The sequence below is a fragment of the Pelodiscus sinensis genome, chromosome 26 (assembly GCF_052426305.1).
Source record: "Pelodiscus sinensis isolate ZL-2025 chromosome 26, ASM5242630v1, whole genome shotgun sequence".
NCBI classification, from domain to species: domain Eukaryota; kingdom Metazoa; phylum Chordata; order Testudines; family Trionychidae; genus Pelodiscus; species Pelodiscus sinensis.
The window spans coordinates 6,200,676-6,226,212 of record NC_143077.1 but is presented as its reverse complement, the minus strand read 5'-3'; the positions used below and the strand labels follow the sequence as shown (position 1 = coordinate 6,226,212).

Below are 25,537 nucleotides of genomic sequence, written 5' to 3'. Positions count from 1 at the left end.
AAGACAGGAAACCTAGGAGAAGAAAAGGCAGAGCAGACCTCTCTCCGTGCGGGTGATGCAGCCAAAGGGCAGACTCCCCAGAAATAACACTAAACACAGCTACTCAGACCTAATTGAAAACATTAATTTTCCATTGGCTTTCCCGTGCATGGACTATAACTCATGCCCTGTTGTATAGTTTGAGGGAGGGGAAGCACCCTCCAAGGCACCATGGGTAATCTCAGGGAATTCGCTATGAAAATTAGATCTTGCTGTGCTGACCAATAATAACTCTTTACGGCAGGCAGAGTATGTTAGCCGGTTGCCATCCATTAATCACCCAAATCTTCTCCGTTTTGTTCAAACAGCAGGCAGATTTCCCCCGTCAGAAGAGAGCTAGGGGTTGACTCTGTGGCCATAGGCCTCATAGAGACAGGATAAACCATGGCTCCGTGAACACGGCTGCCCCAAGCAATAGGATTTTCTAGTTGTTGCCATTCAGAAGAACATTAAAACGCTTTATAGAGTCACCCCACTTGAAAAAACAAACCAACCCACCAAGCCATTGTGAAGAAAGACAGTGGCCACTTGACCCCACTTCAGTCACAGGCAAAATTCCCATTGAATCCAGTAGAGCCAGAATTTCACCCGGAATCCTGAATCATGCCACAGGTTAGACTTTTACATAGTGATTATCATGGTGGATCAGACCGCTTTTATATAGCTGCAAGCCCTTCTGCTCCTAAATCCAGCTATAAGGCAGGGAACCGAGCTATCCTTACCTACATGCAGAATTCACAGCTATATGGAGCACCCAAAAATTTGGGGCACCCCTGGGTCTTAATGTCCACCCTCCCGCCTCTTCCCATCCCTCTTCTGCAGCTCTGCTTGCTCAGGGGATGCGCTAGTTAACAGTGAAAAAGCCTGCCAGAGCTATTAGCAGACACTGAATTTGTGAAAGAGTCATTCCGGTGGTAATGAAGCCATTTAACAGGCATGTCCTGACAGCTTCGGTATTTACTTGTTAATCAACGGGACCTTAGTTTAAAATTTGCTTGAAAATATTTCATGAGTGTGTTGCTGAAGATTATAAAGTCACAGCTCTAAGCAATCGTGGGGCCCAGGGGCACCGGTTTAGCAGTGCTGCCTAGGTCCCTGTACATCCTAAGGATGGCCCTGGTCGAGAGAAGAGGAATCTTTACCACCACTGGACTTGTATTTATCAAGGGATTTTGTCTGTTGAGGTGATATTTTGGTGTCTCTCCCATGCCCTGTGTCCTCCTTGACCCATTGTACCTCCATCTTCTAGAGCGACAGCCAAGATATGGGGAGGATAGTTCTACAAAACCTTGGTGGGGGGAGGGGGGTGACTCCAGCCCTTAGAGGAAAGCATGAAACACAGAACCCGCCTCGTTCTTATATTTCCAGCCTATGAACTCCAGGAGTGTCCTGACCCTGAGCCTTTTGCCAATGGTGTCGTCAGAGGAGCGGGCTACAACGTCGGCCAGTCTGTATCTTTTGAGTGCCTTCCAGGATACCAGCTGATTGGCCACCCGGTCCTGACGTGTCAGCACGGCACCAACAGGAACTGGGACCATCCACTGCCCAGGTGTGAAGGTACGACTTTATCGGGTCACCTCGGAGCAGCACGGGGGGGCGGGGGGTTCTAGGGAGCCCAAGACGTCTGCTCAGCACTGGCCTCTTGCAACACGCTTCTCTGGGGGGATTTTGGCGGGTCAGCTGGGAGGAAGGAGGCTGGCGTTGGTATTTTGAATCCATCTTCTTTCTAGGGCAGTGCCCAGATTTCTGACTCGGGCTCTTTCAAGCACTTGTTTGGTCTGGCTTGGTGCCAGTGCTGATCAGTGAAGAAGGAACAAGCTCACGACAGCTGCTCAGTGATACCAGCAGAAGCAACAGACAATTTTTTTTAAAAGGGGGGGAGGGTCTGCAATTTCTTGATGTCCATGTGACCCTCAAGGCCATCGCTCTTCTTTTCCCTCTATGTAGCGTTGCCATGCGCTGTTGCCTAGCTGCTTTGCCTCACCCCAGAGCCAGCTCCCTTGCAGCTGTGAGCCATGCGCTTGTAGTGTGTTTGTAAAACCTAACATGGCAGAGACAGGCCTGAGCTCGTGCGGATACAGGTCTGCACCCTGGCAGGGTTGGGAGCAGTGAGTTGGGCTCTGCCCACTTTGAAAGCGGTGGGTGAGTGGTGAAATTCAACCTCAGGCATGGGTCTGTCTTCCACATGGAGAGGGTGTTTGAATTTGGGGTTATGATTCAAGCCTGTGTGTCATGTTGGTATGCTGCGTCTAGACTGGCAAGTTTTTCTGCAAAAGCGGGCACTTTTGCACAAAAACTTGCCAGCTGTCTACACTGGCTGCTTGATTTTGTGCAAAAGCACTGACGTTCTACTGTCCGAAATCAGTGCTTCTTGCGCAAATGCTTTGACGTTCCCGTTCGGGCAAAAGCCCTTTTCCGGAAATGCTTTTGCGCAAGAGGGCCAGTGTAGACAGCTGAGATTTGTTTTGCGCAAAAAAGCCCCGATGGCGAAAATGGCAATCGGGGCTTTCTTGCGCAAAACCACATCTAGATTGGCCACGGACGCTTTTCCGCAAAAAGTGCTTTTGCGGAAAAGCGTCCGTGCCAGTCTAGATGCTCTTTTCCACAAATGCTTTTAACGGAAAAACTTTTCCGTTAAAAGCATTTGTGGAAAATCATGCCAGTCTAGACACAGCCGTAGTGTTTTATTCTCTGCTTCTTCCATTGCTGCCTATCAGTGGGAGCAATACAGCAGCGTATGGCTCTGAGAAGAATATGCCTGGTAGGCCTGATCTTTGAAAGCACTGAGCACTTAGAGCACCCACTGTCAGAAACTTTGTGCACCGGGGCACATAGTGCCTGTCTTCCAAGGATAGAGGTGGGCTGCATATGTATTGACTATTTAACCCTCTCCGCTCCCCTGCCACATACATTATTGATTCTAGTACACCGATGAGGGAAGCTGAAACACAAGGCATTCAAGTGACTTGCCAATGGTCACCCTGCAATGCAGTGGCAGAGATAAAAATAGACCTGAGGTCTCATCAGTTCTTAAAATCTGTAGGGACAGAGGATCCACATTGCACCTTCACTGATTTGCCGCCTCTGCAAGCTCCCCCCAGAGCACGTTTCCCTGAGCGCTGTCACACGACAGCTTCAGAATTTGTGCTCTCTGCTTATGCTAAGAAACCATCATCATTTTGTGGATTTATTAACCTCTGGGAACTGGCTGCCAACTCTTTGCTAGGTTTATGGCCGCACATGGCCAGCATTCTCTGCTGGCTTCTCTTTCTTTTTTTTTTCACTTTTCCACCATTCCCAGCCTGCTATTTCATGCTGACACGGAGCCTGATTAGAACAGTGTTTTATTGTCCGAAGTAAGTTTTGCCTTTTTTCCAATTCAAACACCTCTCAAAGTCAGAGCTTTATGATGTGTTGGAGCAGCTAAATAAATAAGGTAAAGAACTGGGGCTTTGATCCTCTCCGCGCTTTGTATTTGCTGAGCCGAAGTCAATTTAATCACCACCGCTGTGCTGAGCCCTTGCTGAGAAAAGACCCCGGCAGCTATCCGGCTGCATCTCCAGGGTAGGATTGCATCAATAAGCAGCCAGGTCTCCCCAGCGCAGCAGCGACTGCTGCATCACTAAACCGCTGCTCAGTTGCTTCCTGTTGGGGGCGGCCTTCTTTAAAGATCTTAGCAGGGGTCTCCGGTTGCAAGACCTGTGTTGGCAGCTCTGGTTTCCAAGAGTGATTTCGGGGAATTAGCCGGAGGGAATGGCTCGGCAGGGTTGACATCACTTCAGAAATGCGTCGTTTCTCCGTTCACACCCCAGTAGGCCCATCTGGGCCTTTCATCGTGCCAAGACACAGAGATTGAGTTTTGTAGTGTTTACCGTGGAGGTGTCTCTTCTATGAAACCTTTCAAAGTCCAAGCCTGCTGACTGACGATTCTCCCCGTAAGCTGGTGGGATTGTCCTGTTCTTTTCGGACCAGTGGCTTTCGAATCACGTCACCTTAGCTCTAAGGGACATAAAACGTAGAAGGCCAAGGGCTCAGCTGGTGTCAGCTGACGTCAGTGGCGCTCAGGTGTTGTACACCTGCTGACGAGGTCGTTGAACTTCCCCCTGCTGGTGCTCAGTCCAGGCAGGTGCTGAACTGTAGCAGTAGGTGCACCGCCCCTTCCATGCTCGCTGATTTCACTCGCTGATTTCACTCGGCTTTCAAGGTAGCCGAAGCAAGCCCCGGACTGTTCTGCTGGCATTTTCCATCCAGCCCTTTGTGTCCTCCTGGCTCGCTTTCTTTAGAGCGTATCCTGCTCCACCCCCAGGAAGGAAGTGCAAGCAACTGGCGTGTCCGCAACACTTCTAAATTGTATGCTGCGCGAGCCTCGTTCATAGGCTCAGTCAGAGGTGGTTAGGTATGGTTGGGGGGATGTGTTTGCTGAGGACTCGCTGTGCACTCTAGTTCTTAGCACAATTAATATCATTGCAAACACTCCCTTTCCAGAGACTTTCTTAAACACAGCCTCCAATTGCTGTCTATTTTTACATGGAAGCTGCCCGGGAGTAATAGTCACCTTCGTCCAACAGTCTCAGCTTCCCCATGCAGGTCACAGTGGCAAATCCATTTCCCCGTAAGAGAAGGAGTGATTTTGAAATGAATCTGTATGGGCTGAAATTGCCAGAACCACTGAGTGGATTCCGGCGGGAATCACTGGGGTGCACCGTTTTTATTGCAATTGAGAGGAACGGAGCATCCTCCATCTCCGAGGCAGTTGGGAAAATCTCAGCTTTGCTAGATACAATGTGTTTGTGAGGAGGGACGCTCGCGCTCTCGTACTGCACATGTGAGTAGAAGAAGCAGGGTTAGGCACTCAATTGGGGGGGGCCAGATCCGGCCCACGGGCTGGATCTGGCCCACCAACCCTTTGGATCTGGCCTGTGGCCTGCTCCACCGGGACCCTCCAGCAGGCTTCCTGCCTGCTGCAGCCTCAGACCGCTCACAGCAGCTGGCTGCTGGGGCCACGTGCCTCTCTGTACTGTGAGCTGGAGGGGCGGCGAGTGAGGACTTTGCATGCTGCCACTGCTCCAGCCTAATTACCCTCTTCTAGATCCCTACCCCTCTGGACTCTACACCCCAATTCCCTGCCCTAGGTCACAATCTCCTCCTTCACCCAAACTCCCTCTCAGACTCCACACCCTAGTCCTGCTACACATGGCTCCCTTCTGCACCCAGCCTCCGTCCCAGTCCCCATACACCTCCACAGAAAAGCACGGCCCTTGACCACTTACCAAAATCTTGGAGTGGCCTCCCTCAAAAATGATTGCCCACCCCTGCACTAGATACACAGGGCCTGCCTCAGAGCTGACTCACACCACTGCTAATTGGAGCTCACTCCCTAAGGCTATGTCTACACTCATGGCTTCTTGCGCAAGTACAGCTGTTCTTGTGCAAGAATCCACAGAGCATCCACACTGCTCGCCCGCTCTTGCGCAAGGAAATTTACAGTAAGGCGTGGTATGAGAGGGCTTCTTGCACAAGAGCTACGCTCTTTTTTAACAGGTGTAAGCGCTCTTGCGCAAGAGGGCAGTGTGGACGCTCGGCAGGGATTTCTTGCACAAGAAAGCACTATGGCTAAAATGGCCATCAGAGCTTTTTTGCGCAAGAGAGCATCCACACTGCCATTGTCGCTCTTGCGCAAAAGCACAGCGCGCATATGGCAGTGTGGACGTTTTATTGTGCAAGAGTTCTTGCACAAGAACCCTTACGCAAGATGTCCTTGTGCAAGAAGCCGCCAGTGTAGACATAGCCTAAGGGTGTGTCTACACAGCAAAGTTATTTCGGAATAACAATGCAAGCGTCTACACAGCCATTCCATTATTTCGAAATAATTTCAAAATAACGGGTGGCTTATTCTGACTTCTGTAAACATCATTCTACGAGCAATAACGCCTCCTCTGAAATAGCTATGTCAAAATAAGGCGTGTGTAGACACTCCACTTCTGCTATTTCCAAATAGCTCCTCGCCAGGGCCATTCTAATTTATTCCTCCTGGGTCTCTAAATCAAGAGAGCACGTCTCCATTAGGGAAGCCGGCCTCGGACTCATTTTGAGGCTTCCCTGCAGTGTAGACGTGCTATTTCGAAATAAGCTATTTTGGAATAACTCTTCCGGAATAGCTTATTCTGAAATAACTGTGCAGTGTAGACAGAGCCTTAAAGTCCGGGGAGCTGCTCTAGCATGAAACCCTGTGTGGAAGCCAGAGGCGAGCCAGGCCCACAAGGTGAGAGAGCAGCCAGCCTGCAGGTGGCTGACCAGGCCCTGAGAATACACCAGTGCCGCTCCAAGCAGATTGGAAAAGGTTCTGCCCCGGAAATCTTGCACACGAGAGAGGCAGCGCAGTGCAGTGGGTAAAGCCTAAACAAGGGACTCAGGAAACCTAGGGTCTGTTCTCTGTTTGCCATTGAGCTTTGGTGTTTTTCTAGGCAGGTCACATCATCTCTCTCGTCTGTTTGGCTTGCAAGCTCATCCAGGCACAAGCGGCGCATTCAACATACCGGGGCCCAGATCTCAATTAGGGCACATATAGGTGCTGCTCTCGTGCAAATAATAATTGCTAGTAATCCGCAGATCTGCTCTCTCCACCCTCTCTGGCTGGTGGCTCTGGCCTGGGTCTTTATTAATGACCTGGATGAGGGGATGGGTTGTACCCTCAGCAAGTTTGCAGATGACACTAAGCTAGGGGGGAGGTAGATAGAGTGGAAAGCAGGGGTAGGGTCCAGAGTGACCTCAACAAATTGGAGGATTGGGCCAAAAGAAATCTGGTGAACATAAGAATGGCCAGACTGGGTCAGACCAACGGTCCATCTAGCCCAGTGTCCTGTCGGCCGACAGTGGCCAGCACCAGATGCCCCCGAGGGAGGGAACACAACAGGGAATCCTCACCTGATCCCTCCCCTGTCACCCAATTCCAGACAAAGGTTCGACAAGGACAAGTGCAGAGTCCTGCACTTGGGACAGAAGAATCCCGAGTGTTGCTACAGGCTGAGGACCAACTGGCTAACCAGCAATTCAGCAGAAAAGGACCTGGGGATTCCAGTGGATAAGAAGCTGGATATAAGTTAGCAGTGTGCCCTTGTAGCCAAGAGGGCTAATGGCATATTAGGGTGCATTAGGAGGCACATTTCCTGCAGATCTAGAGATGGGATTATTCCTCTTTATTCGGCTGTGGTGAGGCCACGTCTAGAGTATTGTGTCCAATTCTGGGCCCCCCACTATAGAAAGGATGTGGATGCAATGGAGAGAGTCCAGCAGAGGGCAACCAAATGATTCAGGGGCTGGAGCACATGATCTACGAGAAGAGGCTGAGGGATTTGGGTCTGTTTAGTCTGCAGAAGAGAAGAGTGAGGGGGGATTTGAGAGCAGCCTTCAACTCCCTGAAGGGGGATTCCAAAGAGGATGGAGAGAGGCTGTTCTCAGTAGTGACGGATGCAGAACAAGGAGCAATGGGCTCAAGTTACAGTGGGGGAGGTCTAGGTTGGATATTAGGAAAAACTGTTTCCCTAGGAGGGTGAGGAAGCTCTGGAATGGGTTACATAGAGAGGTGGTGGAATTTCTATCCCTAAAGGTTTTTAAGTCCCTGCTTGACAAAGGCCTGGCCGGGATGGTGGAGTTGGGGTTGGTCCTGCATTAGGATGGACTCGATGTCTCCTGAGGTCTCTTCCAGCCCCAGGTTTCTATGATTCTATGGCGTATTTATGGCTGAATAGCTTTGCTCACTGACAGGGACAGGAGTGTGCTGTTCACCCTGCTGGTGAGCCCCAGTCCCGCATCAGAGCCTGGGGTGTGGCTCCTCAGCCCACCTGTCTGTCAGCTGGATACCAAAAGCCTCTGATGGTTTCTGCCCAGCCGTGAAGCACAAAGCTGGGTTTATTGCAATAGGACGGTGCTGGAAAGTTTGGCCCCACAGATTCCTAAGGTGGGCGTTGGGTTGGGTTCAGGGTTTGGACTTGGATCCATGTTTAATGGGAACCGCTGTCTTGTGTCTCTGATCTGTCCCCTTGTGTGTTTGTTGGGACCAGTCACCGCAGCCCTCGGCCCTGCCTTATTCCCTGTTGACATCGTGAAAAGGAAATGGAGTTCAAATCTTGCCATTGCCTCGAGCCCTCTGGGGCTTAGAGCGATAGTCAGACATCTGGAGCTGCCTCAGACTCTTGGATCAGTCCTGCGGGGCCAAGGGGCAGATCAGCAACATTGGACACAGGAATGAGCTGTTTGTGCGGCTCTGCTCAGGAGAGGGTCGCGGCAGGAAGAAGGAGGGATGCGGGGGGGGGGGGGCGAAAGGGGCAGGGGACTCAGGAGGGGTTTGCTAATTCACTTGTGTTTCTGTTGTTAATTGCATGCAGTCCCATGCGGAGGAAACATCACCACCCAGAACGGCACTGTCTACTCCCCTGGCTTCCCCAACCAGTACCCCAATTCCCAGGACTGCACCTGGCTCATCACGGTGCCTGCGGGATATGGGATTCATCTCAACTTCACCCTGCTGCAGACGGAGCCCTACAACGACTTCATCACCGTCTGGTGGGTGCATGGGTGGGAGCATGGGGCTGACCCGGTCGGCCAGTCGATCTATCTGCTCAAGCTGTCGGGATTTCGGCCCTGGTGGAACAAAGGGCTCCCGCCCAACCATGGTTCCGTTGACATGGGCAGTGGGTGTTGTAGGCAGGGGACAGCTTTGCCTTCCAAACAAGCTGTCTCCTCCCCTGGCATGTTTCCCCTTCAGGCCCCCTCTGCCTGCAGGCTGAGGGCCGCGGTGCACCTCCTGGGCAGTGCCACGCCGCCCGTCCTGGGGCAACTCCGCCTGTGCCGCCCTCTTCCCTGGGCAGAGGGCGGGGGACAAGAGAGGCTGGGGTGATGTTGCTTGGCTCTCCAGTGCTTTGGAGCTTAGCGAGAGGATGGGGCCATGCTGCCTGGGAGGGGGCTGGGCTTTGTGGGTATGGAAGGGGCGGGACCTCAGACAGAAGGGGCGGGGCTGGGAGCTACCATCTCAAGACTTGACTTCAGTGGTATTCCTGTGCTTGAGTGCTTTGCTGGGGCAAACCATTGGGCCAGGGGGTGGGTGAGAAGACTGCTGCTGGAGGCATTTGGAATAGAGCTAGGAGTGATGGGAATTTGACCGATTGAGTCTCTGTGCAATGGTGGGCAGGCCCTTTCTCCCTCGAGCCGTGGGCTGTGCTTCTCCCGCCTTTGCTGCCGTTCTGCTAACCTACCTCTTAGGCTGGATGTCACATGGAAAGCCCACAAAGGGAATGGTGGACAGGAGCTGGCGGAACACCCCATCCCTCGTGACTGGGCAAAGGTCTGTCAATGAACCCTCAGCTGATGTACGTTGGCTGCAGCTCCAGTGACTCTGAACTCCCACCGCGCTTTTCCCACCAGCTTCATCGGCTCCACTGGCTGAGGTTTTAGCCCAGGGAGGATAATTCTGCCTATGGAATGAGAGTCAATGGCCCAGCACAACTTCACGGGTCTTTCCTCTTCCCAATTCTGTGACTGTCTGCTGTTGGGCAAAGACTTCAAACCCAGGCAGTGCGCCTTTTAAACTAATGCTGCCCTCCTGAGGCTAGGTTGACCATTTCCTCTCTCCAGAGGCTGCATCTCCACTGGGGGCAAATGTAGGAGATCCATCCCGCTGAGACTGGACCTTGTTCCGTTACCGGTTCCTTCTCTTGCTACTGGCTTCTGTCAACAGCCCGGCCCTTCATCTCTGAACTGCCCTGCTGAACAGAATAAGAGAAAATCTCTCTGGCCGCCAAAGGGGCTGGACAGAAGATACTTTTAGGAATGGCAGACAGCCTTTTCCTCCAGCTGAATTGAGCTGAAATGAATCTGGTTCAGACTAGCACGATAGGGATTGCCTTTCGCTTCTGATTTCTCCAGCAGCCGTTTTCTCCAGCTTGTTCATTCCTTTGCAGAATGATTTTGTGGTGCTACATAGATACCGAACGGGGGGAAAAGACGACCCGTGCTGATGTCCTCTGTAGCTTTTGCTGTACAGTCTGAAGTATAATCACAGAACATTTTCTTCCAGAGGAAGGGCACCACATTACATCAGAGGTGGCCGGCTGGTTTCGAACACAAGCTTTTTAGCTGATGTAAATAAGTCACTGTAGCTACACGGATTCACGTCAGCTGAGGATTTGGCTTCAGGGGGATGGCAGAGTTGGATCTTTATCTCTCTTTAGGAGAAGGAAAGATAAGTCATGCATGGGCACAGTAGCTCCGCCCACATCGGACAGTCCAGGGAGGAGTCACATGGGGCCAAAATTCCTACCGTACTTAGAGCTACGTTTTTAAGCGTTCAGTGCTCACGGTGAGACATTCAAAAGAGCTCAACATCCACCATGCACCCAGGCACAGAGCTCTTTGAGACCTCTGGCCTTACTGTTCCAAAGCCAGGTGCTGCATGTTCAGAAGGCTGGGATAAAAACCTCTTTTCACAAGCCATTATTGGTTACACGTGGAGCCCCCTTTTTCCTGCAGTTATGTGGGCCAGATTCCACTTGGACCAGTCTGGAAATGAAGCTACGGGCCCAGAATGGCTGCCTAAGGAGTCATGGGAACCTTAATATTGGACTGGGGTCGGGAAAACAAAAATAGGACAAGAAGGAATAGGGGGTTCTTTGTATGTTTGCAGCAGAGTGCCAAGAGGCTGGTCCAGCAGGGAGAGGTGTAATACGATTGTTTTCTTTCTGACCTGCGCTTTCAGGGACGGACCTCAGCAAACAGCCCCGCAGCTGGGCATGTTCACAGGGAACTCAGCAAAGAAGTCTGCTCAAAGCTCTTCCAATCAGATCCTGATGAAATTCCACAGCGATGCAGCCAACGGAGGGATCTTTGCTATCAGTTTCTATGGTCTGTATTGCTTATTGAGCAGCCCGTGTTTTAACTTCTTGCCCCTCAGTTTGGTGGGATATAGAGGCCTCTGGGCTAGTGGTGGGTCAGGAGGATGAAAGGGATCTATTTAGAGTCCAAGATACAGGAAATACTCTGCTGCTTGAAGCACTGGAAGTCAGAGACCTTTCATAGAGGGGTCAGAGAGTCCACACCTTCGGTGTCTGTGCAATTTTGCAGGTGCAAATGCTTGCCCTATAATTGCACATGCAAAGTAAACGTGCATATGCCATGCAGGAGTAGAAATAGATCAGCAACTTCCTATATTAACAGGAGTGTTGTGAGCGAGACACAAGAAATCATTTTTCAGCTCTACTCTGCACTGATTAGGCCTCAATTGGAGTCGTGTGTCCAGTTCTGGGTACCACATTTCAAGGAGGATGTGGAGAAATTGGAGAGGGTCCAGAGAAGAGCAACAAACATCATTAAAGGTCTAGAGAACATGTCCTGTGAGGGAAGATTGAAAGAATTGGTTTTCTTTAGGCTGGAAAAGAGAGGAGTGGGAGGGGACGTGATAGCAGCTTTCAAGTTCCTAAAAGGTTGTTGCAAGGATGAGGGGGAAAAATATTCTCTGTCACTCTTGAGGAGAGGACAAGAAGCAATGGGCTTAAATTGCAGCAAGGGAGGTTTAGGTCAGACAATAGGAAACACTTCCTAACTGTCAGGGTGGTTAAGCACTGGAATAAATTACCTAGGGAGGTTGTGAAATCTCCATCATTGGAGACACTTAAGAGCAGGGTAGACAAACACCTGTCAAGGATAGTCTACATGGTGCTTGGTCCTGCCGTGGCAGCAAGGGACTGGACTTGATGACTTCTCAAGGTTCTTTCTGGTACAATTATTCTGTGACTTTATACTCAGAATACACATTAAACTCCTGCAAACTAGTGGCTGTGAAAAATCCTGTAGCATATCTCACAAGACAACAGCTATTAATTCTGCTCTCCTTGACAAATTCTATTGTGTGTAAATTCATTTTGTTACTTACCACTTCTGTTGGATATGGTGGCGTTCTTCCAATCCCATGCTAAATTGTTTGGGTATCCTTGCTGTGCTCTATTCAACCACAATCACGTTCCAGCCCGGAGGTGGCTTCATTTTCCAGTGAGAGAAACCATTCCTTAAATTATTTGGGGATTCTTCCGTTTGAGTGAATTGCTCGCTCCAGAAATCAGAGTCGTAGAACACTAGAACCGGAAGGGACCTCGAAAGATCATCAAGTCCAGTCCCCTGCATGATGTTTATATTGTTAGGAATGGCAAAGCAGTAAGCATATTTATATCCCGTAACTAAACTAGAGCCCAACTTTAAATTAGAGTAGCAAACAAGAACCTTAGATAATGCTGGAATTTTTCAAAATGTGATGAGGACCTTCTATTCCTCACAGTAATTCACTTGTAACAATTGCAACAGAGTCTTACTTCAGTTACATGCCGTTTGTACAGATCACCAGAGGTTACATCCAGTAATGGAAAGGCCAATATTACATGACTAGACTAAGTTTAAAGAATGTTTCCTAGGCTTCTGGGGGAATTGCTTGAGTCCTGTAAAACACAATAAGGTGGATAGTAATACACAAGCAACGTGTGTGTCACAGGTAAGCAAAAGAAAAGCTGACAATGGATATAAATCCCACAGCAATTCAACTGATGTTTATTTTACTGAGAGTTAGAGACCAGAATTACTACAATGAAAGCCCACCAGAATAAATGTATATTCCCAGGGCTGGGTCGCACTTTATATTGAAGGTTTTTTTTTTCTAAATCTTCTTTGTGATTAAAAGATAAGTCCTGTATAAGAGTTAGGTATTGTTATTAAATAGTTTAGCTCCAAGTCCTGTTTGGCCGGGGGGTTAGACTAGATAATCTTTGGGATCCCTTCCCACCCTATAAGTCTGGAAGAACTAGTAAGTGATTAATGAGATGTCATTAGCTATTGAGCACTGCACCCAAGCGAAGCCCAGCAGAACCTGACTGCAAGTGTCAGGTACGAGTCCAGTCCTGCTTGGCTCTTTACTGGCTTCCCTGGGGGGATGGCTGTGTGCCTTGCTCACTGTGCCTTTTGTGGTGCACTGTGAGTGTGTCAAGGAGTCCCAGGACCTCTCACTCGCAGCACAAGCACAGTGCAGCAGCAGCAGGGTGGGCACCCCAAAGTCCGTGGAGGACAGTCGACCTCATGGGCAGCAGGCGGTGGTGGTGTTGGCTACACCCCTGGTAAGTGGACAGCTGGCAACCTAAAATCATGCCAGGCCATGGATGTTGCTGGACTAGAGCGTGCCGGACTAGAGAGGTTCAACCGGTAAGAAAAAGCCTGCTCAACACTTATTTGAGGTTGAGACGAGGATACTTTCTTTGTATATTTTGCCATGTGGTGCTGGCCATTTGCGTTTTAATGGTGGTAAAACTTCAGCTCTTCAAATCTCAGCCTCTGTTGTCCTGAAATCATCATCACGTAGCCCCCAAATTCTCTGACTCCCCCCCATAATTTCACACATTTGTGAAATTTTAATTTGATACAAATCAGAAGAAAATCTTCAGCCCCCTAACTGTGCACAATTGTGAACATATAATTGATAAAAATCAAAATTGTGTCAAGCGTAGTTATAACCAGTGGGTGTGAGCAACGTGTAAGACTGTCACACGTGAATAGCCATTTGTGCAAGCCTCTATGATTGGTTTATTAACCCCTTTATATGTAAATGGAACTTCCATATAAACTGTGGCTAAAAACGTCATTGATTGAGCTGCTTGAAAAATGTTTTTAAAAAGTACATAAATTTCATCTATTATTTGTCAATGGCATTCAGAATTTTTGTGGGAATTGTATTTTTATTTAAATGACTTGTTTGAAATTATCTGCAGCTGTATTACATTGGGGCTTGCTTGGATTACATATCCCACCAACGCTACCCACAAAAGAGCAAGGAACTAAGTCGTTAAACCTAGTTCCACTCATCTGATCCCCATTTCAGTCTCAGGCAATTTGCTCTGACTAACTCCTGCCTTCGCCTTCATCCTGAGCAACAAACTTCCACAAAGGTTTGAGAGTTTGGCTGCCAGCAGTTTTAATCCTCCCCCAGTCATTGACTTCCATGGGTATTGGACGATATTGGTTTTAGGCACAGGAGTCAGAAGACGTGGGTTCTATTGAATGCTCTGCCGCCATCTCGCTGAAGGACTTAATGCTTTTCCTATTAACCTCTAGTCACAACTCTGCAGTGTTTTTTTTCTCGGTGCATAGACCAGGCATAGGGTCAGATTCTGCTCAAGCTTTGTATACCTCAGTGACTAAGTTGTGCATCGTCCAACAGAAAGTTTGCCCCTGATTGACCAATGTGCGAAGAGTTCCTATCAGTGCATGCCACGTGCCCGTGTAAATCTACAGTACGTGCACTGCTCTACTCTGCACTGAGTTTCTCCTGCCTCTGCCACAATGGAACGGAGATCCGATTTTTTTTTCCTTTTGTGCATACACAGACTTGCTGAAATAGGGCACTTGCGACATCCAGTCAGAGCCCTTCTTTAGTATTAAATACCTAAAATGTCTACATATCTCTCCAATGCAGTGGTCAGCATCATCCGCTTCAAAAACCATCCTGTTTTAAACCCCCACAGGGAAGCATCTCCCGGAACATGCATAACTCAGGGAGCCCCAAAGATTGGCAGCTCCCCCTCCCCACTGAAACATGAGGACGTTGCCTTTTTAAATGCTTATTTTAGGTAGCCGCACAAGAACCTGGTGTGTGTCTGGAATGGGAAAGCACGTTTGGGGGCACAGTCACGCAAGGGCGGGTCTCAGCTGTGTTAACAAGACAAAGGCTCCGCTTTGTTGCGGTGCATGCACATCAGGGTGCTTTCACAGGAAGCTTTATCGGTGCTGTGGTATCCAGAGGCTGAAACTACCTGACTCACGGTCCTGTATTAAAATGTGGCCCATTAAGGAATCGAGATTGATGCTCCAATTGCTAGGTTATCTCTCTACTTAAATAGACGTTGTCATGCGCTTTTAAAACAGCATTTTATTTCATTTTTGTCAGGGTGGTTTTTTTTTCTATTATCCACTGTCAAACATCCGTTTTAAAGCTTGCAAATAACACCTCTCTCTCTCTCTCTCTCTCTCCCCCCCCCCCCAGCTGTGTTGTTTGATTTTCCCCATGAGTTTCTTTTATATTCCACAACCAAGGGGATTCATTCCCCCTTGGGATACATCTAGATTGCAGCGCTATTTCGGGATACTGGAAGTATCCTAAAATAGCAATGCCACATCTTTAAACGTGCTCACAATTTCTCAAAATAGCAGGCGCTCTATTCTGTCATCACTGTAACCCTCCTTCCATGAGGATTAAGGAATTTTTTGGAATAGTGCCTTATTTCAAAATAAGCTCTTTCAACTTAGACTCAGGATAAGCTACACAGTTTGCGTAGCTTATTCCAATAGAAGGATACTATCTAGACACACTCTCAGACTCTGGACTCCTTATGCCACTCTAACATAAAGAAGGGGAAATTATTCTCGCTTTTATGGTAGCACCTAGAGTTGAGATCAGGGCTTCCTCTTGCTGTAGCTTCTGTGTGATAGTGTAGCTGAGGTCAACGTACTTACCGCGGTGTCTTGTGTGCGGTCAGGTTGGTGGGCACTGCTCTCCCGTTAACACTGGCTACTCTTCTTATTCGGGTGGAGTACTGGAGTCGATGGGAGAGCACTCGGAGATCGATTTGTCATGTCTAAGCAGACGAGAGATATCGACGGCCGACGGATCGATCGCTGCACCATAGTGGAGACAAACCTTTAGTGAGAGGCAGTCCCCATCCCAAAGAGTTTCCTTATAGGGAAGACAAAAGTTGGGAGGGAAAACAGAGGCAGAGAAATACATTCATGGTCACTGCTGAAAATCTTGGCCTTACACCCTTAGGATATGTCTACACTGTGATCACGGGGAGAGATTGTAGCTCTTGTAGACACACCTGAGCTAGCTTTAATGGCGCTGACTCAGCTGCTGGAGTGGTGAAGTAGCAACAGCCGACTCCCAGTTAACCACCCAGCTGTCCAGGTTTCCACCGCATCCCTGCTCTGGTGCATTAAAGCTAGCTCACTTGTCTACGTGCACGGCAGTCACATTCCTCAGTGGCAGTACAGACATACCAGTGGCATGGAGTTTTATTGAAATACCAATAAATCTTCTCAGGGACACATCTGCCATTAGAGCAGTTGTCCAAACGTCTTTCTTTCTTCTGGGCCTTTTTCTCCATCACCTTGTTTTATGTTGGTCATCATACTGCACCTGTGGTTTATACAGAGGCAGACTGTTCAGAGAAGCAAAGGTTTGCAGTGTTTGTTTCCAGGGCTAAAAAAAATAGCCAATGGGAAATTCACTCCCATTTTCTCCCCTGCCCTCCTTTCTAGTCCTGCACGACCAGAGAAGCTGAGCAGGAGAAGTGACAGGTTCGGCAGTTAGTCTGCCCAGATCTCTAGGGCATTCATTGTTCTCCTGCTCATTAACTCATCATTTCACCGTAACTTTTTGGTAAGTTGCAAAGAACTTATATAGAAGGCATCTCAGAATTACAGATCTGACAGTTCCCTTTGATCTTCTCTGCTCAAGCTTTGCTCATTATGGTGATGTCAGGATTTTTTTTTCTTTTGCAAACGTTGGGTCGCACGCTGCCCTTAGGCTGTGCCTGGGTAAAAAGGAATTGCTCTTTTCATCCAAGCCTTTTCAAGCATTTTATGAACATGAATTGAGCCTCACAGCCTCCAGTGTATAGATGGGGAAACTGAGGCACAACGCAGCATGAGTGTGTGTCTAAAGTTAAGCATCTCAGTCCTAATTTAGGCACTTGCATTATCACTATAATGATGTTTTAGGAACACTGTGCTAGTGCTGCTGTTTCTGCTAACTTTAATGTGTGAAAAGTGTAGGACTTGGTAAAGTTAGTAAGAATTAGCCCCATCTAGAAGGTGGTTCATCTACATTTGGGCTTAGCAGGCTGACACCAATTGCAGAGAAGTTTATGGTGACAGATGTTCAATAGGAGGGGTATGCAAGGATAAGACTGACCTCAGCAAATGCTTCCCATGAGGAGTCATGCAGATCCAAAATCAGATTTTTTAACTGCATCCACATCCCTTGCATGTTCATTTCCACAGGCATTTCCACAGGGACATGCCTGTGAACGCATTCTGAGTTGAGCAAATTACTGTGCTCAAGTGCTGAAAATTTTCTGACTGTTCATTTCAGGCTGTAGGCTCAGTTGTTGAATTGGCTCTTTGCTTTGTTTGGCCAAGCTCATAAGTCAAACCGTACAGTTTTTGGTCCCTGACTGGATGGCTTCTTTATTTCACCAGCACAGCACCAGCTGAGATATGTATATGCACCGGGTTCAAACCTGCACTATTGTTTTTTCCTTCACATGCCGGGGAAGTTACACTGTAAAGATCCTTGCCAGAGGATGTTGTGAAGACCAGGATTTTACAGGGTTCGAAAAAGAGCTAGATAGCTATTGATCTAATCTCCATGAATCTATTAGCCAGGATGGGCAGGGATGGTGTCCCCAGCCTCTGTTTGTCAGAGGCTGGCAATGGGTGACTGGAGAGGAATCACATGATGATTCCCTGTTTTGTTCACTCCCTCTGGAGCATCTGGCATTGGCCACTGTTGGCAGACGGGATACTGGGCTAGATGGACCTTTGGTCTGACCCAGTCTGGCTGATCTGATGTTCTAAACTGCAGCCTGCGTCTTGGATTTTAATATTCTCCATTGGGAGTGCAAACCAGCTGCATCTCAGGAATTATTTGCAGAATAAAGTAATGACTAATTCCAAGTAACAAGTAAGTGAATTTTGCAATCTCAATTCAAGGACAGGGAGCAAAGATAAAATTCTCAAAATAATGACTCGTGAATTATTCACTTGATAGCAGTATAGAATCAGATTATCCCCCCATCCTGGTTCTTCCAGGATTGACCTGATCCCACTGAGGTTGTCCAGTCTCTTCCATTAAGTATCCCAGATTCTGTAGATGGTCTCATCATCTCAACACACGAGTCAATCAGTAAACACAATTCACCCTTTATCTGTCCATGACCCAAACCTTTCACTACCTTCCCATTCCCCTGATTCCTGGAAGAAGTGCTTCCTTGTGAGCTCTCCATGGTGCTGAATCTCAATACAGACAGCATCCCAAGGGCCAGGGTAAGGAGCTCTCTGCAGAGCCTTCATGGATACAAAATGGGTATCTGCATCTGCAACAATGATCCACGGATATCCATATCCGTGGATGCAGATACTTGTGGATATTAAGTGGGTATCCACAGATTTGTGGGGTTCTAGATACAATGTTTGTATCCGCATCCATAGCCACAAAAATGCACCGTGGATATTCATGAATTTTCAGGGCCCTAGTCTTCTACAGTCGTGGGACCATGGAGAGTTAGTAGGCAGCAGGGTGTGCTGGAAATTTTTGTAATAGGAACACACTAATGTCTCTATTAAATCTATGTTTGTAGTGCCTTGCTGTCTATTAACTCTCCATTGTCCCTTTATTGCAGAGTAGGGAAGTTAAATTTCAATTAATTAACTAATTGAATAGTCAATGGGATTTCCATCGACTATTCAATTAGTCGATAAGGACGAGTGCAGTCTTCCACCTTTGAAATGTACAAGAGCCCCAGCAGGGACTCTTGTACATTTCAAAATTGGAACTCCACCACTGTGCCCCTGCCCGCAACCACAGAGCTGGAGCTGGGGAGAACTGGCTTTTAAGCCAGTTCCTGCCAACACCTCTCCTTTCCCCCTCACCCCCCATTGTTGCCTCTTTCGGATAGAAGCAGCAAGGGGGGAGTGACTGGTTGACTAGCATGTCAACTATCTGATACGTTATTGCTTTTCGGCTAGTCGATTAGTCACTTACATCCCTACTGCAGAAGTGTTAAACTGCCCACTTCAAAGTGGTCTCCTACAATATGTGGGAACCTCTTCTGCTTAACAATCTGTCCCACCTTGCCTTTAGCTTGGACATGCTGGTTACCTTCTGCAGACCTGAAGAAGAGCTCTGAAGCTCCTAAGTTTGTTCTTTCCATCAACAGAGTTGGGTTCAATAAAAGATATGATCTCAGCTGCCTTGCCTCTCATATCCTGGGACCAACATGGCCACAAAAATACTGCAATCCCCAAGACTTGTTTTCCAAAATAATACCGGAGGGGCGGAGGGGAGCAGATCTCTATCTCTCATCTGCTCTTTCTCAGAAGCCAGGTAGGCTGGATGTATGTTGGAATCTGGTGGCTATTTCAGCACACATGCTGGGGTGGCAGGCACTGACATGGACTGAACAAAGCTGGGGTAACGTTGGGAGCATGGGCCAGAACTGTACAGTCCTCATCATTGGTGTTCACATATTTGGGAATGGCAAGGTGGGCAGTATATTGTAAAGTGAGGTTCAGCCATGGACCTACCAAGAAGAAGGGAGGATGGTCCAGAGTTAAGGGGCTAGCAGAGGACTAAGGGGACATGATTCCTGCTGAAGACTACCTATGGGACTTTCCACTAAATGTATCATCCCCATGCCTCAGTTCTCCATATGTACAATGGATCAATAGCTCTGCCCTGACTTGTGCTGTGAGGTTGGAGGATTATGAATTGTTCAGGTGAAGGGGAGCCTAATAAGTAACTGAGATTGATGTCAAGAATGGTAATGTTAAAAAAACCAGTGAGAGAACATTTTAGCCTCCCTGGACAAAGAGATACAGAATTTGCCATCCTCAAGCAAAAAAACCCCAAAAAACCACACCTTCAAAACCAGGCTGCAACCTGAAACTGTGGAGGTGGAATTCATGTGCATATTTGACACCATCAGAATGGGTCTGAATAGGGATTGGGAATGGCTTTCTTGTTGCAATAACTAATTTTCCATTTTCAATATTCTCACCTTCTTATCTACCTCCACACTGATTGAATGAGCTGTGATGTAACACGCTCATCTCTGTATCCCTACTATCTGTTTGGTTTGCATTTCCTTCATGCATCTGGCAAAGTGAGTTGCAACTCACAAAAGCTTAAGCCATAGTAATATGGTTATTCTTTAAGGCCATGTCTACACTAGGAAACTATTTCAAAATTATTAAATTTAACTTAAAAACTCCCAATCGAGCAAATTTGAAATGTATGTCCTCACTACCGGGAAGAATTGAAATTTGTCCAAGGCTGGCTCCATTATTGTGAAGGCGCTACCTCATACTTAGAGCCCCAGGAAGCAGTGGGGAGTAATTAGTTCAAAGTACTCTGGGGAGTCCTAATTTTGAAATAGCGGCACCGTCATGTCCATACCACCGTTATTTCGAAATAACTATTTCGGAATTAGTGTTACTCCTCATCATCGAACAGTAGAACTGGAAGGGACCTCGAGAGGTCATTGAGTCCAGTCCCCGGCCCTCATGGCAGGACCAAGCACCATCTAGATCATCCCTGACAGGTGTCTGTCTCACCTGCTCTTAAATCTCTCCAGTGATGGAGATTCCATAACCTCCCTGGGCAATTTATTCCAGTGTTTCACCACCCTGAGAGGCAGGAAGTTTTTTCCTGATGCCCAACCTAAACCTCCCTTGCTTCAATTTAAGCCCATTGCTTCTTGTCCTGTTCTCAGAGACCAAGGAAAAGCAGGAGTACAGATTTTGAATTAAGGGACCTGTTATTCCAAAATAAACCTTTGTGTAGACTAGGGCTAAGGTGCCATCAGACTCCTTGTTGTTTTTGAGAGAGACAAATATGGCTGGGTGCTCCACTCTTGTGTCACTCCACCAGGTGGCAATTCATTCCGGAAAAGCAGATCCGTGCACCGCACTGAGCTGTTAGGCATGTGCGGGCCTTACCCCTAAGAGTCTCACATCCCCTGAGAACAATTTCATGCGCTCACCTTTGCTGTTTTTCCCTTCTTTTCAGCCTATCAGCTGTACAAATGCCACCCTCCAACCATGGTTCCGAATGCCGAAATCATCACTGAGAATGAAGAATTTAATATAGGTATCTGCTCTCCCCACCCCATGCCCATAGGATGAGCTGATTCAACCAAGAGCTCCCCTAGCTGGTGTCCGGGCTGCATGCTTCAGAGGAAACCTGGAATGCATCTAATTCTGCACTATTCAGCATGGCTACGTCTAGACTGCATCCCTCTGTCGACAGAGGGATGCACATTAGGCACATCGAAATTGTTAATGAAGCTTGGGTTTTTTTCGACACGGAGCTTTGTTGACAAAAAGCGGCCGTCTAGACACGGATCTGTCAAAAATAAACCCTTTTTTGATAGATCCTGTAAACCTCAAAACATTTTACAGGATCTATCGAAGAAGGGTTTATTTTCAATAGATCTGTGTCTAGTCTGCCACTTTTTGTTGACAAAGCTGCATGTCGAAAAAAAGCAGCAGCCATCTTTATGCTAATGAGGCATGGAATATTTAAATCCCAGCTTCATTAGCAATTTTGATGTGCCTAATCTGCATCCATCTGTCGACAGAGGGATGCAGTGTAGACACACCCTATAGCAGATGGGAGTGGAGCTTGGCCCAGTTTGGCTCATGCACTGGATCAGCTGGATTTGAGAGTCCTTAGAGTTTTGGTCCTCATGTGTGTGTGTAACTGCCAGGACGTGTCTCCCAGAAACTCTGGTCCGTGTTCTGAACAGACAGAGCTATTTGCCCCACTCACATCCTGCAGCATGAAGATATTTAAGGTATTTCAAGGAAAGCCCCATGGAGCAGACTGGGAGGCCGATGACCAAGCTTGCCTCTGCATTGCCTGCGCTCCCGAATGTTCTGTGTTACGTCTGGGTTTGAAGCACATCCACAGTCTGAAAAGTAGCCAGGTTCAAAAGGGTCAGATCCTCCACAGGTGTCAATTGCTACAGCACCACTGAAATCAGTGGAGTGACTCTGGTTTACACCCACTAAGATTGTCACCTGTATGGACCACGTTTTGCTTGTCCTGTCCCGTATAATCCACATATGATCTCCATAGAGCTCAGGGGGCATCCAGATGGACTGGTGTCCGTGTTGCGTGTGATGAGCACCACTGCTAGTCATGTCCAGTTGCAGGATCCATAGTGGTGTAAGAGCTAAAACAGGGGTGAGGAACCTAAGGCCCGGGGTCTGAATCTGGCCCCCAGCTTGCCTGGATCAGATCTCCAAGGCTCAAGGCTCCCTTCCCCCAGAATTGGGAGCCTGTACCAGCATCACCCAGACCCTGCACCCCCTCCCACTCAGACCCCTCACCCCCAGCCTGCATCTGCACCCACCCAGGCCCCTCACCCCCAGCCTGCTCCTGCACCTCCCTCCTGCCCAGACCTCCCAGCCTGCTCCTGCCTCCCCCTCCCACCCAGGCCCCTCACCCCCAGCCTGCTCCTGTACCCCCCTCCACTCAGACCCCTCACCCCCAGCCTGCTCCTGTACCCCCCTCCACTCAGACCCCTCACCCCCAGCCTGCTTCTGCACCCTCTTTCCCTCAAAAGCCCTCCCCCCTAGTCTGCTTCCCAGCAGCCCCCTCTCACACACCGAAACTCTCATTTTGGGCTCCACCCCAGAGCCAAGAGGGTGCTCACAAAATCTCCTAGCCCAGGCCCCCTTAGGCTCTGGTGTGCGTGGGGGATGTGGAGGATTATCTTTCTGCTTCTCAGTCAGGGGCCACGTCAGGGAGAAGGTTTTGTTTTAGGACGGAGAGGTGCTTCTCACTTTTGTGCAGCCCCTCCCTCTCCCCCCCCCCCCGACTGATTTGTGGGTCAGCGGCTCCTGACTTGAAAAAGGTTCCCCACCCCTGAGCTAAACGGAGCTGGGTTCTCAGCTCTTGAGGGCCTGGGTGGCACGGGCTGAGAGAGGCGAGGGTGTGTCTGAGCAGGCCCTCGGTGGAGGTCAAATGCTCCTCTGAGCAGACGTCTGAGCATCCCTTAAGTCCACAAAAGGAGTGGAATTAAGTGGGGCTGCCCGGGGGCTGGGGGCGGGTTTAACCCTTTTCTTTTGGCCTGTCTGTGGCTACGGAAGAGGTGAATTGTCCAGCTGGTCCCTGCGGCCAGCCCCTTTGGATCCAGCTTTTGCAATAGCAGAGGGAAGCGCTCGGGCACAGCCGCGGCGGGAGTGACGTGGAACACAAGCTTGGGACCGGCTGCTCTGCTGAATGGTGCCCTAAGCAAACCAGCCCTTCTCCCCAGCTGAGAGCTTCGTCTTGCTTTCCAGGTGACATCGTGAGGTATCAATGCCTCCCCGGCTTTACCCTGACGGGAACGGAAATCCTGACCTGCAAGCTGGGCACGCACCTCCAGTTCGGCGGGCCTCCCCCCACCTGCGAAGGTAACTGACCTGCAGCCCCGCCCGGCCGCAAAGCGTTTCTCCATCAGACCCTGGCGCAGGGAGTGGCTCTTCTCCTGCCATGAGATCAAGCTAGCTGGGTGCCTTGCTGGGCGGGCACTGAGTGAAGCTGGGCGAAGACTGGAGTCCTTATCAGTTTATTTATTCCTGTATCCGCCTGAGAAATGATGCCCCTGCTGACGTCAGTGGGAGCTAAGGACTCTCAACATTGGCTAGCTCGGTGTTATACCGTGAGGCCCCAGTGGAGAAAAACATTTCCTAGGACCCTAAATCTGGAAGGGTATGTCTACACTACCCTCCTAGTTCGAACTAGCGGGGTAATGTAGGCATACCGCACTTGCAAATGAAGCCCGGGATTTGAATTTCCCGGGCTTCATTTGCATAAGCGGGGAGCCGCCATTTTTAAATCCCCGCTGCTTCGAACCCCGTGTTCGAACTTTAAGCACGTGTGTAAGTACTTCCCCGAGTCACCACCCAAATGGCACCGTTTTGGGTACTATTCTGACACCTGGCTACATCAGCAACTCAGAACAACACTCCCAACATCCCCGTTCTAGGAGGCTACATCTAGACTGCAGGCTTCTTTTGGAAGAGATTTTCCGAAAATACGTCTTGCGCCAGAGAGCGTCCACACAGCAAAAAGTGAATTGAAAAAGTGATCTGCTTTTTCAAAAGAGAGTGTCCTCACTGAATAGATGCCATCTCGCATGTAAGCTGTGATTGCTATGGTCGGAATGGCCACCAGGGCACCTGTGCTTTTTCCTCTTCCCTCTTCTTGCGAAAGAACTCCCTCTCCCCCGTCCTCACATGCCTTTTTCTGAAAGAGCTCTTTCATAAAAAGGCTTCTTCCTTGTAGAATGAGGATTACCAACACTGGAAGAACCCCTCTGTTCTTTCATTTTTCGTGCGGAAGAACACAATTGCAGTGTGGACATACCGCAAGTTTTGTCGGAAAAAGGCCGTTTTTCCGACAAAACTCTGTAGTGTAGACAAATGCCCCCGACCATCTGCCACTGGTACACGAACACCGCATCACACTGTGTACAGTCCTTCTGTGGGCAGCATCTCTGAGGAGCTGCTTATGGATTAGTGCAGAGTGCATTGAAGGAGAGACGATTGAATGCGCCAAGTATGATGCATCACACGCCTTCCTCAGACGGAATCGCAAGGTTGCCACCTTGTTACCTCATTTATCCAATTGCTTCCTATTGATACTTTTTTTCCCACTTCAGCCACGGTTCTCTCTTCCTCCTATTTCCCCCATCTGAACATTTTTGCTGTCCAATGGGAGATTTTTCTACCGCTCTCTGAAATAGTGTGAGGTAAGGGGGAACGCAGAGGAGGGCGCTCATTCTGTTATTTACTGGTAGTTGTTAGTCTGCAAGCCAAGAGATGGCTTAAATCATGTTTGACCATCCATTTCTGGAGGTAAAAAAGTCATTAATGGGATTAAGGATTTGGAAAGAATTCACTGTCCCTTCTGGACAGCTCTTTCTCTTTTCTGTAATCCACACAGAGTGCTTGCTACAGCATTAGACACAATCACTGATGCATGGAGATGTGGATAAATGAAGATCCTCTTGTTTGTTTGTATTTCAGTCTCTCTCTTGGGTTGTTTTTGTGTTACACCAGACTTTTATTTAACACTTGTGTCTGGTATAAACACTTCCAAGATTGTGTGAGATCTAGTGATTAGAGCAAGTAAGTGGGACTCAGGATTCATGAGTTCTCATCCCACTAATTTGCATAGAAAATCTTGGGTACATTTCCTAAGCTCTGTGTCTCACTTTACCAGTCAGTAAAATGGGGATAAGAAAGGTAGCTTGGTCTTCGAGGAAATTTTCTGAGGCTGCACAGGGCTTTAAGATCCTCAGTTGAAAGGTAAGGGGGGCCCTGATCCATTCCTGCACTACTCCAGTTTTACACCAATGCAGCTCTCTTGGATTTTGAGTTACCCCATACAAAGCGGGAGTGACACAGCATTAAATTACCCCATCAGACACCCCATCACATGGTTTTTTTTCTTGATTTCAGCTAGAGTTGCTGGTGCCCAGTGCTCTTAAAGCACGGTCCACTTACTGAGGAGCCTAAATCAGGAGTTAGGTCTGGAATGTTCCAAGGATTCCAAGAGAGTTAGGAGCCACACGCCTAATAAAAATCCAACTAGAATTGGGAGCGCGGCTCCCTTAAACCACAAGCGTCACTCTAGGCTCCTGCT

General features: G+C 48.6%; 1 protein-coding gene across 1 annotated transcript in view; it reads left to right on the top strand.

The window, feature by feature from the left end:
* Positions 1-25,537, top strand: part of CSMD2 (CUB and Sushi multiple domains 2) — a 734,622-nt gene that overhangs the window by 615,114 nt on the left and 93,971 nt on the right. The window contains exons 42-46 of the mRNA XM_014578911.4: positions 1,408-1,596; positions 8,424-8,601; positions 10,790-10,935; positions 20,909-20,989; positions 23,188-23,301. Coding sequence (XP_014434397.4) covers positions 1,408-1,596; positions 8,424-8,601; positions 10,790-10,935; positions 20,909-20,989; positions 23,188-23,301 — 708 coding nt within the window. The remainder of the gene's footprint in view (positions 1-1,407; positions 1,597-8,423; positions 8,602-10,789; positions 10,936-20,908; positions 20,990-23,187; positions 23,302-25,537) is intronic.